The sequence below is a fragment of the Macrosteles quadrilineatus genome, unplaced genomic scaffold (genome assembly GCF_028750875.1).
Source record: "Macrosteles quadrilineatus isolate MER2022 unplaced genomic scaffold, UCM_ALF_1.0 Scaffold_5__1_contigs__length_97177068, whole genome shotgun sequence".
Lineage (NCBI taxonomy): Eukaryota > Metazoa > Arthropoda > Insecta > Hemiptera > Cicadellidae > Macrosteles > Macrosteles quadrilineatus.
This window is the reverse complement of record NW_026542598.1, coordinates 44,622,646-44,638,862: the sequence shown is the minus strand read 5'-3', so window position 1 is coordinate 44,638,862 and position 16,217 is coordinate 44,622,646. Positions and strand designations below refer to the sequence as shown.

At 34.5% G+C, this 16,217-nt stretch overlaps 1 protein-coding gene across 2 annotated transcripts in view; it reads right to left on the bottom strand.

The window, feature by feature from the left end:
* LOC128994639 (ubiquitin carboxyl-terminal hydrolase 20-like) overlaps positions 1-16,217 on the bottom strand; it is a 35,767-nt gene that overhangs the window by 13,475 nt on the left and 6,075 nt on the right. For both annotated transcript variants that reach the window (XM_054419319.1, XM_054419320.1), the window contains exons 2-10: positions 12,631-12,716; positions 9,641-9,760; positions 8,925-9,111; positions 7,891-7,975; positions 7,135-7,294; positions 6,636-6,774; positions 5,996-6,173; positions 5,513-5,595; positions 487-728 (exon numbers count right to left, since the gene is read on the bottom strand). In XM_054419319.1, coding sequence (XP_054275294.1) covers positions 487-728; positions 5,513-5,595; positions 5,996-6,173; positions 6,636-6,774; positions 7,135-7,294; positions 7,891-7,975; positions 8,925-9,111; positions 9,641-9,760; positions 12,631-12,711 — 1,275 coding nt within the window. In that variant the 5' untranslated portion in view covers positions 12,712-12,716. The remainder of the gene's footprint in view (positions 1-486; positions 729-5,512; positions 5,596-5,995; positions 6,174-6,635; positions 6,775-7,134; positions 7,295-7,890; positions 7,976-8,924; positions 9,112-9,640; positions 9,761-12,630; positions 12,717-16,217) is intronic.

The following is a 16,217-nucleotide window of genomic DNA, read 5'->3' as shown; positions in this document are numbered from 1 at the left end:
CTTTCAGAATGTTTCTACACTGACATTCAGGTACTACTTGGCACTGCCACTAGCTTCACATGTTGATGCAGTTTCTAAACGAGTCCTGCAAAATTAAATCTTACCGTCGTGGTTGTGAGCTGCAAGTTTTGTAAGCGAAAAATTATACAGACTAAATTAACAGGTTTGTGATGTGTATTGTGTATGGCCAAGGGATATTTATTGATAGCTAATAGTAGGGTGACTTATATTGGCCTGAATCATAAAAAAATTATTAAATTAAGGTTCATATTATGGTTTGTTTTTCGAGGTGAAATATACATTGTAGAATGTAATATTTTTTGTGGTGTCTTATGGAGGGTTCTAGGGGATTAAAAAATTCCCGTTTCATCAAGGAATTTGTTACATTGAGGTTCGTTATCAAGTTTGGACTGTATTGAGAGTGAATTGACTATAAAAGGTACATAACCTATTGTTTGTTGTATCAATCTTGAAAGCACACCACACCTGGTCAGTGGAGTAGAGTTCCGCACACTTGGCTATGTTGACAGACCCCTGATGCAGCATGGTGAGATGGTCCTTGCTGGGTATTGGTAGCGATAGGTCCTGAAAAGTCTCCATCCTGGTAGATATCCTGTTGCACGTGAGACACTGCACCGAGCTAAGCAACTTGCCATCAAACACGTCCGAGATGATGCTGCGGTACTTCACCTGCTGCTTTCTACGGTGGCTCCCTCTCGTAGGCGACACTGCAAGTACAACTCTCATCACCACTATACCACTACGTTGTGGTAGTTCATTATAAGCCAATAATTGAATATCTCCGCCGAAATTACTAACATATTTTATGAAATTGAGATTTTTAAAGAACAACGATGAAATAAAATCCTCTACTAAGTGGGACATTTTTTGCAGCACTTACAAGCAATGGAATATGCGGGAAACTGGCGTGTTAGCCATTGGCATGGCCAAAATATTTTGTTGTTTTCTGGATAATATTCACTTCACTAGCAATGTTACTCGGCAGAGCTATTCAATTACACACTATAATTACAGACTAAAAAAAGTACAATCTGACTATGAGTGGTATAAATATCTTTATTAACCCTTTCAGTGCTAGGCCAATAATTCATATTCCGTAAGACTTTTTTGTTTACCTTTTAATTCCATTACCTACCTGTTGTTGAATTTTAACTGTCATGTTGTCACTATTTTATTAATTAGGCTAATTTTGAATAATAACACAATAAGAAAATATATAAGAAAGATAAATCCCGGTATTTGTAGTAAACATTAAATAAAACTTAGTTTTTGTTGTAATTTTCCTGGTTTTCCTATAAATGTTTATGTTCTGATAGCATTATTTGAAACCAAAATCTCATAAAATCAAAAGACATATAGTTTACAATGTAATATTGAATTTAACCTTGATTTAGTTGGACGAGGTTATAGTAATATAGCCATTTTCGGGAAACTAATGTTTTGCAGCAAAGTCTCAGGAATACATTTATGATCACTGTTGTGTTTAAACTAAAACATTTCATCTAAATAGTCCGTGACTAACTGGTGCTGCTACCTAGTAACGCATTGAACAACCATCTGTAGCGCTATCTGTTCGCAATCGGTGGCGTCAGCAGCTTAAATACCGGTTTTTTACTTCTCAGTCTTCAAGCACAGATAGCCGAGAAGGCTAGGGCGTGTGTCACTTGGCTGGTGGCATTCGTCTGCTCGGGTTCGAATCCCGTCCTGTGTGGCAAATAATTGGTGACCTGTGTGTTTGTAGCGATATACTACACAACCACTGGGGCATAGTGAGGTGTTCATAATCCTTGGTTTAGACATACACCTTGAAATCATCGAATTGGGCGAATCTTTTAGCTAAGTGGTTGTTAGTGTATCCTATGAACATGCAGGTCACCAATGGCCGTTTTGCTATTTTTTTTTTTTAATAAACTTCCTCTCTATATCCCTTAGAGATTTTTTAAAACAACAATATATCGTTTCACAGCACTGAAAGGGTTAATCAATTATTCTAGTCATGTCTGTCATGTGTTAATTTTATGTGTAACAGATTAACAAAATGACATGAAGCCATGTTCGTCCTCATGATGATGAAATGAGCACTGGTTGTTTGAAGAAGAATCCCGTTTGTATATGCCTGCTGGGTACAACTTGGGTAATATTTGTGCTAGGGATAACTCACTGAATAGAGGGGGTGGAAGTGTTATTTTTGTAAAGCATGGGATTGAGGTTCAAGCTATAGATGTGAAACAATTCTATTGTGACAGCATTTTTGAAGTTACTGCCATTTTGTTACCTAATGATAATGTAGTTGTTTCCACTTTGTATAGAACTCCTGATTCTAATATTAGTATGTTTTTTAATCTATTTGAATCGTTTTTGTTACACTTATATGGTAAATTTTCTGGGTCGAAGCATATTATTTCAGCTGATTTTAATATAGACATTTTGTCAAAATCACATGAAAGAGAATCATTTTTGAATTTATTGCGATCCTTTGACATGTATTGGTTGAATGAGGAACCGACTAGGGGGGGGAAATGCATAGATAATATTGTAAGTAATTTTAATAGAAAGAAAACAATTTGTTGTGTAATAGAACCTCATTTATCGGATCATGCGGGGGTATATGCTCAATTTAAAGAAATTTCTGTGGAAAGTGTGATACCTAACAATGTTTTGACTAAGAAAGTCAGAGAACTGACACCTGAAGCACTTTTCAATTTAAAAAGTAAATTGTCCCAAATTGACTGGACGCAGTTATGTAGTATAAGAGATGTAAATATAGCTTTCAATCATTTTAATTTATTGTTGACAAATTCATATAATGAATGCTGTAGGGTTAAGGAAGTTAAGGTGAAAACTAGAAAAAAGCCTGACTTAAAATGGTATACACCAGAATTGAAGAGCTTTAAAGTGTATGTAAATGCTTTTTATGATAGATATAAAAATAGCTTGGGCACAGAAAATGAAAATATCTTCAAACAAGAATATATAGATGTAAAAAAAAGGTACAAACACAAAGTTAACTATTGCAAGAAAGTTGCAAATGAAAAGTACATTTTAAATTCCTCAAATAAATGTAAAGCTGCGTGGGCTTTAATAAAAACTGAGTCAAATTGTAATGTCACTAAGCAAGAAAATGTATTAATTGATTCAGATACTTTTAATGACTATTTTGTTAATATTTTAAGTACCGGTAGTATAAATGTTGTTAGTGATAAGAATAAATCCCATGACAAGGCAGTAGAATTAGTAAATAATTTTGTCCTTGAAAGAAAAAAAGATTTGAATAAATATCTGGTTTGGCGAACAATTGAAGGTAAAGATGTGACTAAAGTTGTTACTAGCTTAAGTTCATCATGTAGTGAAGATTACTATGGTTTATCAAATAGAGTTCTAAAGGAAATATGTCAGGTGATAGTGACACCGTTGACTTTACTGTTTAATATGATCTTGGAACAGGGTATATATCCGCAAGCACTAAAAGTAACAAAAGTGATACCAGTCTATAAAAAGGGTGAAAAGTTGAGCCCATCTAGTTACCGACCAATATCTCTGGTTCCTATAGTAAGTAAAGTTTTTGAATCCTGTATTAAGGCTCAACTTGATACATTTTTTGTGACTAATAATTTGTTTTGTGAGGAACAGTATGGTTTCATGCAAGGTAAAAATACAGTAAAAGCAGTAGAGAATGTGATAGAAAAAGTGTTAGAAAACTTAGAAAATAAGCTGTTATCATCTGCCTTACTCATAGATCTTACTAAAGCTTTTGATTGCATGAATCATGAGCTACTGCTAGACAAACTGTTTCACTATGGTATCAGAGGTAAAGAACTTAATTTATTTAAATCATACTTGAGTGGTAGAGAACAAATGGTGGTACAGGGCAGTGATAAGTCTGGCTTTAGAACAATATTAATGGGTGTGCCTCAGGGATCAGTCCTTGGACCTCTTTTATTTATTATTGCTGTGAACGATTTTGCTTCAAATATTCCTTGTGCCACAGTGTTATATGCAGATGATACCACACTTCTTAACAGTAAAAAACACCTAGATGATCTAATAAGAACTGAGAACCAAGCCTTAGAAATAGCAATGGAATGGTTTCATTCTAATCTTTTAATTGTTAATGAGAAAAAGACTGAACAAATTATCTTTTCTTTGGACTTTTCTATTTATAAAGATGTGAAACCTGTTAAGTTGTTAGGTATTTATCTTGATAGTAGGTTAAGTTGGGAAACTCATGTCGAGCAGTTGTGTAGAAAACTGTCTAGAGTAATTCACCTTCTTAGAAAGTTGAAAGATTGTGTAACCAAAAACATGCTGATAACTGCCTATTATGCTTTTTTTCATTCTCACTTAAAGTATGGCATAACTTTATGGGGCAACTCGTGTAGTGCATTAGAGGCTTTTAAGTGGCAAAAAAGAGCTGTAAGAGTCATTACAAATGTTTCAGATAGGGAGTCATGTGTTCCTTTATTCAAAGAGCTTAAAATAATGACTCTTCCAAATTTGTACATATATTGCTGCCTGATGGATGTTAAGAATTCTATTTGTAAATTGTCTGTTAGAAAAGAAATACATGGCTATCAAACGAGGAAAAACTATCTTCTTAACTTAATCTCTGTAAGGTTGGAAAAAACAAGAAACAGTCATGTTTATATGAAAATTAAATTATTTAATAAACTGCCAGAAAACATGTGGAATATAACTTCAAAACAGTTTGAAAATAAGATTAAAATATGGTTAAGAGAACATATTTTTTATACTGTTGATGAATTTTTAGCTTGTGACATTAGTACTTTAAGAATTTAAATTGGATAATTGTTTAGATTTTATATTAATTGTTTGTTATGTCATTCCCTGGTGTTTTTATATTTTGTTATTGTTTTTATCTATAAATTAATATTCTATTTTTCAATGTACCTTTTACTTAGAATAGGCTATTTACATACATTATATGCTTGTGACTTTGTCAATTGCACACATGTGTTTAAAGACAATAAAAATCTTTGACTTTGACTTTGATGATGCCTGAATATATGATGCCTTTGATGGTTCCGTTATGAACCAAAACTAGTGGCCACCGCAACAACATAGGATTACCAATAACAAACATTAACATTAACAATGTTATTTCTTTGAGGTTAGCAGCCGCTGCATGGTTGCTGTTTTTGGTCAATTAAAATTTGATAAAGTTTGTAGTAATTCTTTACGGTTTGCAAATTTGAGATGCATTTGGCCTTGTCATCCAAGCACGTTTATTGCAGTTTGCATAGGACAGTATTTTCTAAGCATGCTGTTGTAGGCCTCTGCAAACTCTAACTCACAAAATCTAATTCAATATTGTATTTACGAGATATCTGTATTTGACTCTTCCACTTACAGAGACATAAACAAATGTAATATTAAAAATTGCTCTGAGGCCTAGTAGTTATGTCAATGAACCAGATCTTTCGATGTACCTGATGCACAACAACATATAAAGACTTTGATTTGATTTGATTACCGTGTGAAGTGTGAAAGTTGTGAGGAGCCAAGGATGACATCTGGATGTCCTGTGTGGGCGAAGGAGACCTGGACAAGGGACCTCTGCAACAATACAATCAGCTGATGGACCATCACAGCCATATGGGTAGAGGTTTCAGTTTAAGTTCAAAGAAATGTGATGAAATCCAAAGAGTCGTTGATAAAATAAAGAATATGAACGTTGTGATTCTGAAACGTGAACTGTACAGATACAGTTTTATTGCACGCACCAGGACACAAAACAACATCATTGCCACGGATGCCAGTTTATCGTGCTACCTACTGAGCCACCAACTCACCACCTTAGGTTGGGTTTTAGCAAAGTAAAAAAAACCTCAAAATGTATTTTACCACCCAGAAGTATAAAATTAAGTTCCTACTTGTTTACTCGAAGGTAATATAAAATTTTAACTCAAAACTGATTTTACCACCACAAATCTAGTCAGGAAAGAAGAAGACTCACGCATGCTTGGTGCTCCCCTCATCGCTGAGTGAGCTACGTTCACTCACACCAGAGTCACAAGTCTCGTACTCCTCTCCCTCCGACTGGCTGCTGGCTCCTCCACCCTCCCCCTCCATCATCCCCACTCCACTCCCGCCTTCCTCTTCCGACAGCTCGTCTAGGCTTGATACTCGTCTCACTGCAATAAACAAACAATGGTTAAACTATCATTATTCTGGTGCTAAAGTCTTCAAAATATAAAATAGCCTTTTATAAGTGGAAAGTCCTTAAAGAAGTTCCTACCAATGCTAACCTGAAGCTTTAAGAATTTAGATTTGATAACAGACTTACCTGAAAGGCAATGTGTCTACTATGGAACAAGAAATACAAGCAGCTTTACACTAGAACTAGATAAGTTAGAATATTTCACTGTCACTAACATAATTTCCAATCAATCAGATCAAGAGGCATCAATCTTTACCACCAAAATTTTCCTTGGTGCAAATCACGAGAGTGGTAGTGAAATAACTTTTGTATATATTTTGTGAATTTTTTGTATTCCTCCTGTGCTAGATTGGATTCTTTTCCATTCTGTGTGATATATGAACAAAAATCTGTTTTAATGTGATTCTTAGTTATATTGAATATTATGTTATGTTACCTTGAAAAGAATGCCTGGTGTTATGTGGCATGGGAGGCTGTATGTACGGGACCTTGAGTTCCTCGTGGAGTTGGTCCATGAAGCACCTCAAGAACTCCTGCGTGTCGTGCTGGTGATATCCACGGAACATCGGGTGGGCCTGGAATGATACAGTTGTCAAGAGCGGAAATGTGAAAAATAATTTAATTAAAAATTATCACTACTTGTTTGTGGCTAGATTGTCCAGCTCAAGGCCAGAGAAGGTTAAAATTCCTAGGAAAGGTGACGATGAGACCAATGCAAATAAGATAAATGGGTTAATGTAGTTGTTACATCGTTAAGCCTAATGCTAATAAGGGTGCTACAAAAAGCCAAAACGTCCAATTAGCTATTCCCTCTTCTCCCACAAAAAACATTACGAGCCAATCTACACAGCTAAAACACATTAGAATTTGTGGACCAAGAAATGAAAACCTTTCTAATGGTTACAATATTTTGTGTTAGCTTCATTCACACTCACATTTCTGATGCCGTAGAGTATGGCGTTGGGAGCCACGTAGCCGAGTCGTCGCCTGTGCCACATGTCTTGCATGAGACGCAAGTAAGAACGGCTCAGGTTGGGAGGCTTACGACCCGCCTCATTACCTCCCAGTACTACGGCCCCACACTCCAGGAAATACCTAGACAACCACCAAGGACAGACTTACACAAAAGGAAACTCAAGGAGTTTTGTTTTCAAATTTTGGTTTAAATAGTGTGTCAGTACCAAAATTTATCGATTCTTGATACCATTTTTAAAATTTTACCCAATTTTTCTAGATTATTTATTTTTTTGATTATACAACACAAATCCTGTCTTTAAGACCTTACACAAAGTAATTTTTAAAAAATGGAGTGTTTTTAAGGTAAAATAAATTAAAGCAGCAAAGCAAAATCTTAAACTAGCCAGCTCAAATTTATACCAACAGCATTATCACTGTCCTTCACAATCGCAGCAAAATCCTGAATATCTCTCAGCGGTAACATCATCTTCTACCATGATGGCAACACAATTGGTAAGTCTTAAAAAAGGAAATTTTCTTAAAGGATAGTCCAAATATTTGAGAATCCTATTTAACACCTCAAGTTAAACATTAATTGTTCTTTTAGCTGTGGAAGGACATTTGCATCCTTACAATACAAATCCCATACATCAACAATGCCTACTTCTAAGTGCAAAATTTAGGCTAGTATTTTTAATCGGTTAGGGTCAGTTTGGTTTTGTAACTCACATTACCTCGTAAGCGGAGGTGTGTTGGAGAGCGCTTGCAAAGCTGCGTTCATGTAACATGTGTTTCCTATGTTCTGCAAACCAGTAAGCCCTGAAACATGTGTGCTATTGCTAATTAAAATCGAATTAACAATAAAATCTTCATTGAATTTGACTCAGAATACCGCACCAAGTGCTCATAAGCTTATTTAATAGTGAGCAAATATATTTTGGGAATAGGCCTTTGGTTGTTTTTTTCAGTGTTAGTCTGTGCTGAACTAACATTGATAAAATAAATTACTGTTTCTGCTTTTATTTTGGTTTAACCAGATAACACAAATGACTCCCTGACAATAAATAAAAATCCAGAAATAAATTATTTGTCAGTAAAACAATCTGTACCGGTTGTCTTTGAACCCTCCTCACTTGTGATACCTATCACAAATCTCAAAACCACGAAAACTTTGTAAAATTTTTGATTTTTAGACTTGATCAGCAAGGTTCAGGATTCAAAACCAAAATTAATGGAGTGCGGATGGTGAAATTTCATTTCAGGTCAGATAGTCTAAGGCTTAATTTGGCTTGGACATTGGGAGGTTTGGATTCGAATAGTTTGACGTTCAAGTACTAAATAATTTATCGTTAAGGTTGGTAATAGTTTACAAATACATAGCAAAATGTTTGGCCATAAATATCTGATATAAATGTTAACCACTAAATAAATATTTGAACTGATCTCATATTCATGTTATTATGTGAGTGTCAGGAGTGAAATTTTTGGTTAAAATGTTATTCTCATTCAACAATCAGTGGTTTTTTTTATTTTCACACCCATTACAAACAAGTGTATAAGCACAACTGCAAGCTTGAAATTACATCATTTGGTCTGCCTTGACCCACGGCAACTGCCGCACATACGCGAGATTGTAGCATTGCCAGGGAGAAAATGGAAACAAATCTTACTTTTAAAATGTAAAATGATGTAGCCTATTATTTTTGTAATTCAACACCATTCTGGTCCCATAGGTGTCGGACCATCAACTCTTTACAGTAAAACTGACCAGTGGGTTTAGCGTTGTCGTCAGTAGCACAAGTGTTGTCGTCCGAGTCTTCGTCCAGTGAGTCACCGTAGCGTAGTCTACTACTACAGGGGCCGACAGGTGGCTCTATCACCACCTCCACGTCACACACATAGCACCACAGACGGAAGGTGGACAGGTTCAGGTGTACGCAGTGCTGCGGCTGTTTCTGTAATAGCAATTTTCAAAGCTTATTTATTTCTTGAAACATCAGGTAGGTACAGAAGTAGGCAGTGCATTTGTAAAATATGAGATTCCGGAACTATAATCTATTTAATGTGATGAGTGCCTATTTACGCCAATATCTTTATCTTTTCGAAAGAGAGGTACTGGAACTCTTGTCCCCCCGCAAATCAAGCACTGGAAATAGGTGTCAAAATTCCTCAATTCACAAAAATTGGTACCAATAATAACGGTAAATTAGTAGGGCTGTTGAGTGGTCAAGGAAAAATATGGAAGTATCTTGGGACTGTAGGGCTTAACTAAACATATTAATGCAGATTTTGTGCAAAATATGTAGTGTCTTCTGTACTTTTGTTGCTATATACTGTCCAACTTAGCCAAGAGAAGGATTCCAAGGAAAGGTGACAAGGTCAGGAAATCAAAGAACTTGGTGTTCTACAGCTTTGTGTCCATCTGATATGTGTTTCCCTGACTTTCCATTATTACTCTAAATGTAACAGGTGATGGTTGGTTACCTGGAAGTGTGACTGGCTGTGATCTTGTCCCGAGTCTCCACAACCCACTCGTAGACAGTCCCTGTACAGACACAGCCACAGGTTTGCCCCTCGCACCTCACACGAGTGGCACTGCTGTAGCTGCAACAAACATTCGACAATCATAAATAAACGGTACCTATCAGCAATCTGACACATACTTTCTCCCATCAGCATGTGAATGACCCTTATCATCGGTAAGCAATGGGAGTAGCGTAGATATTTTATGGGAGAAATCACAAAAGATTCCATAACTTTTGAACCATAATTTTTACAGAAATGGGATTTGTACCACTTTGTTCAAAATTTATGGCACCAAATATCAATCACCATTTAAATCATTCATTTTAAATCAAAACTAGCTTTTTCCTAAGAATCCAATTTTTTTTTATTTTATAGGAAAATAACATAAGTTACAATAACTTTTGAATCGTTATGTTTACAGAAATGGCATTTCTGCCATTCTGTTTAGTTTAGAATTTAAATGACTATGACACACAAAACGTTTAAGGACTACTATAACATACTAAATTTAAATCAAAATTAGTAGTTATTTTAATCCAATTTTTTAGTTTATTTAAGGGGGTTTTATGGGAAAATCACATAATTTGCAATAGCTTTTGAACCATACTTTTTACAGCAATGGAGGTTGTACCATTATGTTTAGGGGTAAAGGGTCTGTAACATATTAAATTTAAATAAAAATTGGTAGTTTTTAATCCGATTTTTTTGTTATTTTAAGGGGGTTTTAACGGGAAATCACATAATTTGCAATAGCTTTTGAACCGTAATTTTTACAGCAATGGAGGTTGTACCATTATGTTTAGGGTTAAAAGGGCTGTAACATACTGAATTTGAATCAAAATAGTTTGGGCTGTTTTTTAATCTGTTTTTATGGGTCGGCCTAAATCACCAGAGAAAATCCAAATTTAAAAACAATTTAAAAACGCCTAGAGGGAGATACCATGGATTAGTAACCCACATACAAAGTTTTATTAAAATCGAAGCTCTGTACACATCCACACATACAGACACACACACAGGTAAATTTAATATGAGTCATATATATTTACACAGTCAAATCGTATATTTTAACCATTTGAGCTCACATTATGTTTGTCCATGATTTTATGAACTCAAAAATCAAAATTCTTATGCAATCTTTCACAGGAATAGGCCCTATACACACAATAAGTATAAAGAACATGAAATTCCTGATTTTAGTTACATCCACAACAAATCCACTCATACCCTCGAACTAGAACCGTCCACAGTTTACATCAGGTGGGCCAAATTCAAACCGCTAATCTATCTCGTGGCCAGGGGAGAAGACGCAACGTTCTACGATTCGGCTATTGGTAAAAATTAACAGCCTATCGCACTAATTACACAGGTAAAACCATCTCACGTTCTAATTTTACTCCCTTCAACACCTGTACTTGCTTCTTGAGCTATGCTCGATGTAAGTTACGATTTGGTTACGTTACCCCTTAGGCCTTTGGAACTCAAATGGTTACCTACATAAATTATCCAAGTTCTGGTATTAGTGAACTTTTTGGAAGGCATATTTAGTGGTTAGGCCCAACAACATTACTATCTGAGTTTAAGTGCTAGTGGTTTTGAAAATGTGTTTTCAAATAAAATTGAAAGAACCTTCTACCTGTGGAATCGTTTTTAAAAACCAAAATTATTTTTAAATTCACGAAAAACATAAATTTTGAACACTTGGAAAATTTGTTCAAAAATAAAATGTAACTCATAAGTTTTATAGAATAATTTTTATATTGAAAAGACTTCTGTTACGGCAGATAGTACACAATGAGCAAACATACATCAATCTCTGACATAAATAGACGAAGATAACTTTTGTCAGATAAGCATGCGGTAAGCAGATTTTTACATCAACTATCTCAATAACCAACTTAGGATAAGATTTAGTTGAGTGGAAGATTATAAAAAATTAACCCTAAATTTTTTTTTCAAGTTGTAAGTTGTAATTTTCAAAGCAACATGTTGAATTATTGATACAAATTTTGCAAAAACATTTTTAGAGGAAGTTATATTGTTACATCGACAAATGTTTGTACAATACAATAAGTATATTTAGTTCAGTAATTGCTTTCCAGCTAATACTAAATAAGCAATTTGGCTGAGAGTCAAATTGTCAGAGAATCAAATTGTTATCGATCACTTTATGTCAACTTGCGTATGACACTCTTGATTGTACTAATGTTCTATCAAAGTTATGTAGTCCTTGATTACATTCTATAAAAAATATGGCATTTATATAACATCCTAGTTCTATAGTACCTCAAAATTTTATTTCTATAGGAGTGTTAAATTAACTATGATCCTATCAGTCCATAGTCTTGTGGATAACTCTGTTCAAAATATTTAGGCGGTTTGAAAGGAAGTTCCCCCACCACTTATATCTGCTTGATATGTTGTAGCTGATCGACATTTTGACAAATCTCACCTGTTGAGCTATGTTTTAATGGTAGGTTCAAGATGTGGAGGGGATAGATTTCCTCCCCTAAACTACCTAGATTTTGTGAACGGAGTAAAGAAGAAAGAATAGTAGGAAATCTGATTATGACAAGGATGTCCCTTTGGTTTTAGAACATGTGCAACTCTGTGTGTTGTAAGTTATATGCAGCATGATGTTAAATCATTGCAGCTCTATATAGATCAAGTGCAAAGAGGTCACACCCAAATCTACACTCCCGAGTCGGAATTTAGTTCTGGTTTATGATTATACTATTTCTCCAGTTAACATATAGAACAAAAAACCCATATTAAAAGGGATACATTTATTGCAAAAAAAAAACTTAACGGCAAATTCTAGCCAGTGATACCGAAATCATTAAATAAGCTTAACAAGAAGAGTGTTTTTGTTCCATTAAAAATTTAATTTGTGTAAATTGCCACAACAATGTTATTCTATTTCATACTGTAATTCTGTCAGTACTTACGTCTTTGGACACTTCAGCGTAGTTGGAGGCCATGAGGCCCATAGTGGCCAAATGGGGACATCGGCTAGATCGAGCCGTCATCCTTGCTGTAACAAGTGTTGAGGTTAGGTATACTTATTACCTGACTCTTGCACTGTAATATATGAATTCAGTTAAGTCATTCATAAGGCAAATGCCAATCCAATAACTCAGGATGAGCAATTCAGTCAAATATTTTTTTTTATTTGGTTCATAGTCATAGATAGAACATTTGCAAGACATTGAAGGTTAAGATCTTACTTTGTAATATAATTTATGCCTACGTCAAATAATCATAAAATCATTTATTTGTATAATACACTGACGAGCCGACCTACATAAGGGCCATTCCATATCAAATCAACAAATAAAAATCAGTTTTCAACCTGACCATCTTGGATTACTTTGAAATTTGGTATGCTTATAGTTCTAACAAATACAAACAGAAAACTGTTTTTTGTTTATTTTTATCTCTTCCCGTTTATTTATAATTAATTTTTAAAAACATCCAAAATCGGCGTTTTTTTACTTGCGGGAAGATCTTGAAAAATTCACAGACTGAGTTCTATTCATGCTAGAGAAGGCAGAAAGGTCTCATTTTATTCCTGATGTTTAGGGCTTTAATTTGATATGCAACATGACTATATTCTAAAAGATTCCATTTTTCAAAAAAGTTTTGAAAAATGTTACGTACCGTATTTAAAAAAATGGTATTTTTAAAATTATAAAAAAAATGTATGATGTACTTTACACTATTGACCATAAATGCTGTAAGTTTCATTATGGGACGGGCATGGGATCACACCTAAATACTAAAACTTAGGAGTAATGTAGATACATTGATCAGAAGAGGGTTAACATTCACTATGCCTACACCTTGAAACAGCTGCATAATAAGCCTAATTAAAAAAGAAAGTTATATGAAGTAAGCATACTTATACTTTTTATACTTTCTTATGAAATGGCGACCATACAATGTAGGTATTTTAAGCCAAGTATGAATGGAGATGAGTGTAGGATGACTTACACACACATAGGCCTACATGGCTAAGAAAGTTAAGGGATTGGTAAAAGAAAAGGGAGTATTATCTCATCCTAACCCTAAACCTTGAAAATTGCTTGATCAGAAAACTGTGACTTAGTCAAAAGTGTTTACTGTTCTGATGATATCAGCAGACTAATGCCAGGAAAATAGATTTTGTAACCATACTAGCTAAATGGCAAAAAAAAAAAAAACACAAGGACAAAAGCGATTAGTGCTAAGTAACCTCAAGAAATTTACTCTGAATTCAAAGATGAGTAAACCAATGTGAAGATTGGTTTTTCAAAATTTTCAGATTTAATGCCTAAGAATTGCTTGTTAGCAGGTGGAAGTGGCCCTCATAGTGTTTGGGTCTGTACAATACACCAAAACTTCAAGTTAATGATCGATGGTTGCAGGATATCAAAATTGGCTGAAGAAGAAATAACATATAATCACTGTATTGCTAGAGTGATGTGTAATCCTCCTTCGCCCAGCTGCTATTTCAGTGATTGTAACTTTTATCCAAAAACTGAAACATTGCCAGATTTTTTCAGAGACACTTTTGATGCCAAGAATAAAGACCAAGTGTCTTACAAAAAATGGATAACAGTTGATCGAACTTCATTGGAAACTATTACATCATCTTCAGAAGAGTTCATCGATTTGTTAATTGAAAAACTTGACCAACTTAAACGACACTCTTTCATTGCAACACAACAATCCATTTTCCAGAGCAGCAAAAAGAGTGACCTAAAGGAAGGTGAATTTTTAGTAGTTTGTGACTTTTCTGAAAACTATTCATTTGTTGTCCAAGATGAGGTACATGGTTATCACTGGACAAATACACAAGCAACCGTCCACCCTTTTGTTGCATACTACACAGAAGATTATCAAATCAAACATGTGAGTTTTGGGGTAATATCAGAACACTTAACTCACAACACAATAGCAGTGCATCTCTTCCAAACTCATTTAATTGAATTTCTTAACCGGCACTTTGGCAAGAAACCATAAAAAATATATTACTTTTCAGATGGTTCAGCAGTACAGTATGAAAACAAAAAAAAAACTTTATAAATCTATGCCACGATGACAATGACTTTGGTATGCCTGCTGAATGGAATTTCTCTGCCACTTCTCATGGGAAAGGAGTCAGTGATGGTGTTGGTGGCACAGTAAAACGGTTGACGGCACGAGCAAGTTTACAACGACCTCTCTCTGAACAAATTCTTAATCCTCATCAATTTTACCAGTATGATAAAGACAACATAGATGGAATTCATTTCAAATTTTCCTCAACAGAAGACTACCTACATCCAAGAACAACTGAAACTAAAGGAAAGATTTGATAAGTGTTGCACCATCACTGGCACTCAAAAATTGCATGCTTTTCTTCCCCTTACCAGAAACAAAATTACGACAAAACAATACTCTAACTCAAATGAAAGCCAAATAGAGCGAGTTTTAACAGATTTAGATTCAGATCCTGTACCCTTCAATGAGATTAAATGTGGGGGCTACTTTCACTACCTTATAAAAATGGAGATACAACAACAAACTTTTGGGCTAATATGAACAACATTGTTATATTTTTAATAATTATTATGTTCATAGTAATCTTAAAGCCAAGAGAAGACACGATGAAACTTGCAGCATATAGTAAATAGTTTGACAGACAGCCCAGTTGTTCATAAGTAGGGCCACTTCTTGATACAAACGTTTTTCCGAACTAGGCATTATGCAGCCAATGCGCAATAAATGCTCACTCAGAAACATTACTTTGAAAATGTAGTGTTTAGGTATGATCCCATGTCCGTCCCATAATGAAACTTACAGCATTTATGGTCAATAGTGTAAAGTACATCATACATTTTTTTCAGAATTTTTAAAATACCATTTTTTTAAATACGGTACGTAACATTTTTTTAAACTTTCTTGGAAAATGGAATATTTTAGAATATAGACATGTTGCATATCAAATAAAAGCCCTGAACAACAGGAATAAAATGAGACCTTTCTGCCTTCTCTAGCATGAATAGAACTCAGTCTGTGAATTTTTCAAGATCTCCCCGCAAGTAAAAAAACGCCGATTTTGGAAGTTTTTAAAAATTAATTATAAATAAACGGGAAGAGATAAAAATAAACAAAAAAATGTTCTGTGTTTGTATTTGTAAGGGTAACAAACGTGGAAAATTTTATAAAAATCCGAGATGGTCGGGTTGTGACCCTTGTTGATTTGATATGGAATGGCCCATAACAAGAAAGTAGCAAAAAAAATAAAAAATGTTACAATGTTGAATATAAAGTTTCAACTTTAATTGTAGAAATAATTTAGCCTAAACTTATGTAAAAACTGAAATTGTTATCTAAGTCATTTAATTTTAGAAGACAAATTCATATTTATGAAGTAGATTGGTTACAAATAGTTCAACTTTCAACCACTTTGTTAATTGGCTCTGGTTAATATTTTTGTAGGTTTTGCTAAATTAGTTCTATAGGCTATACACACATTTTACACCATATTAGTAGAGTTTCTTACCTACTG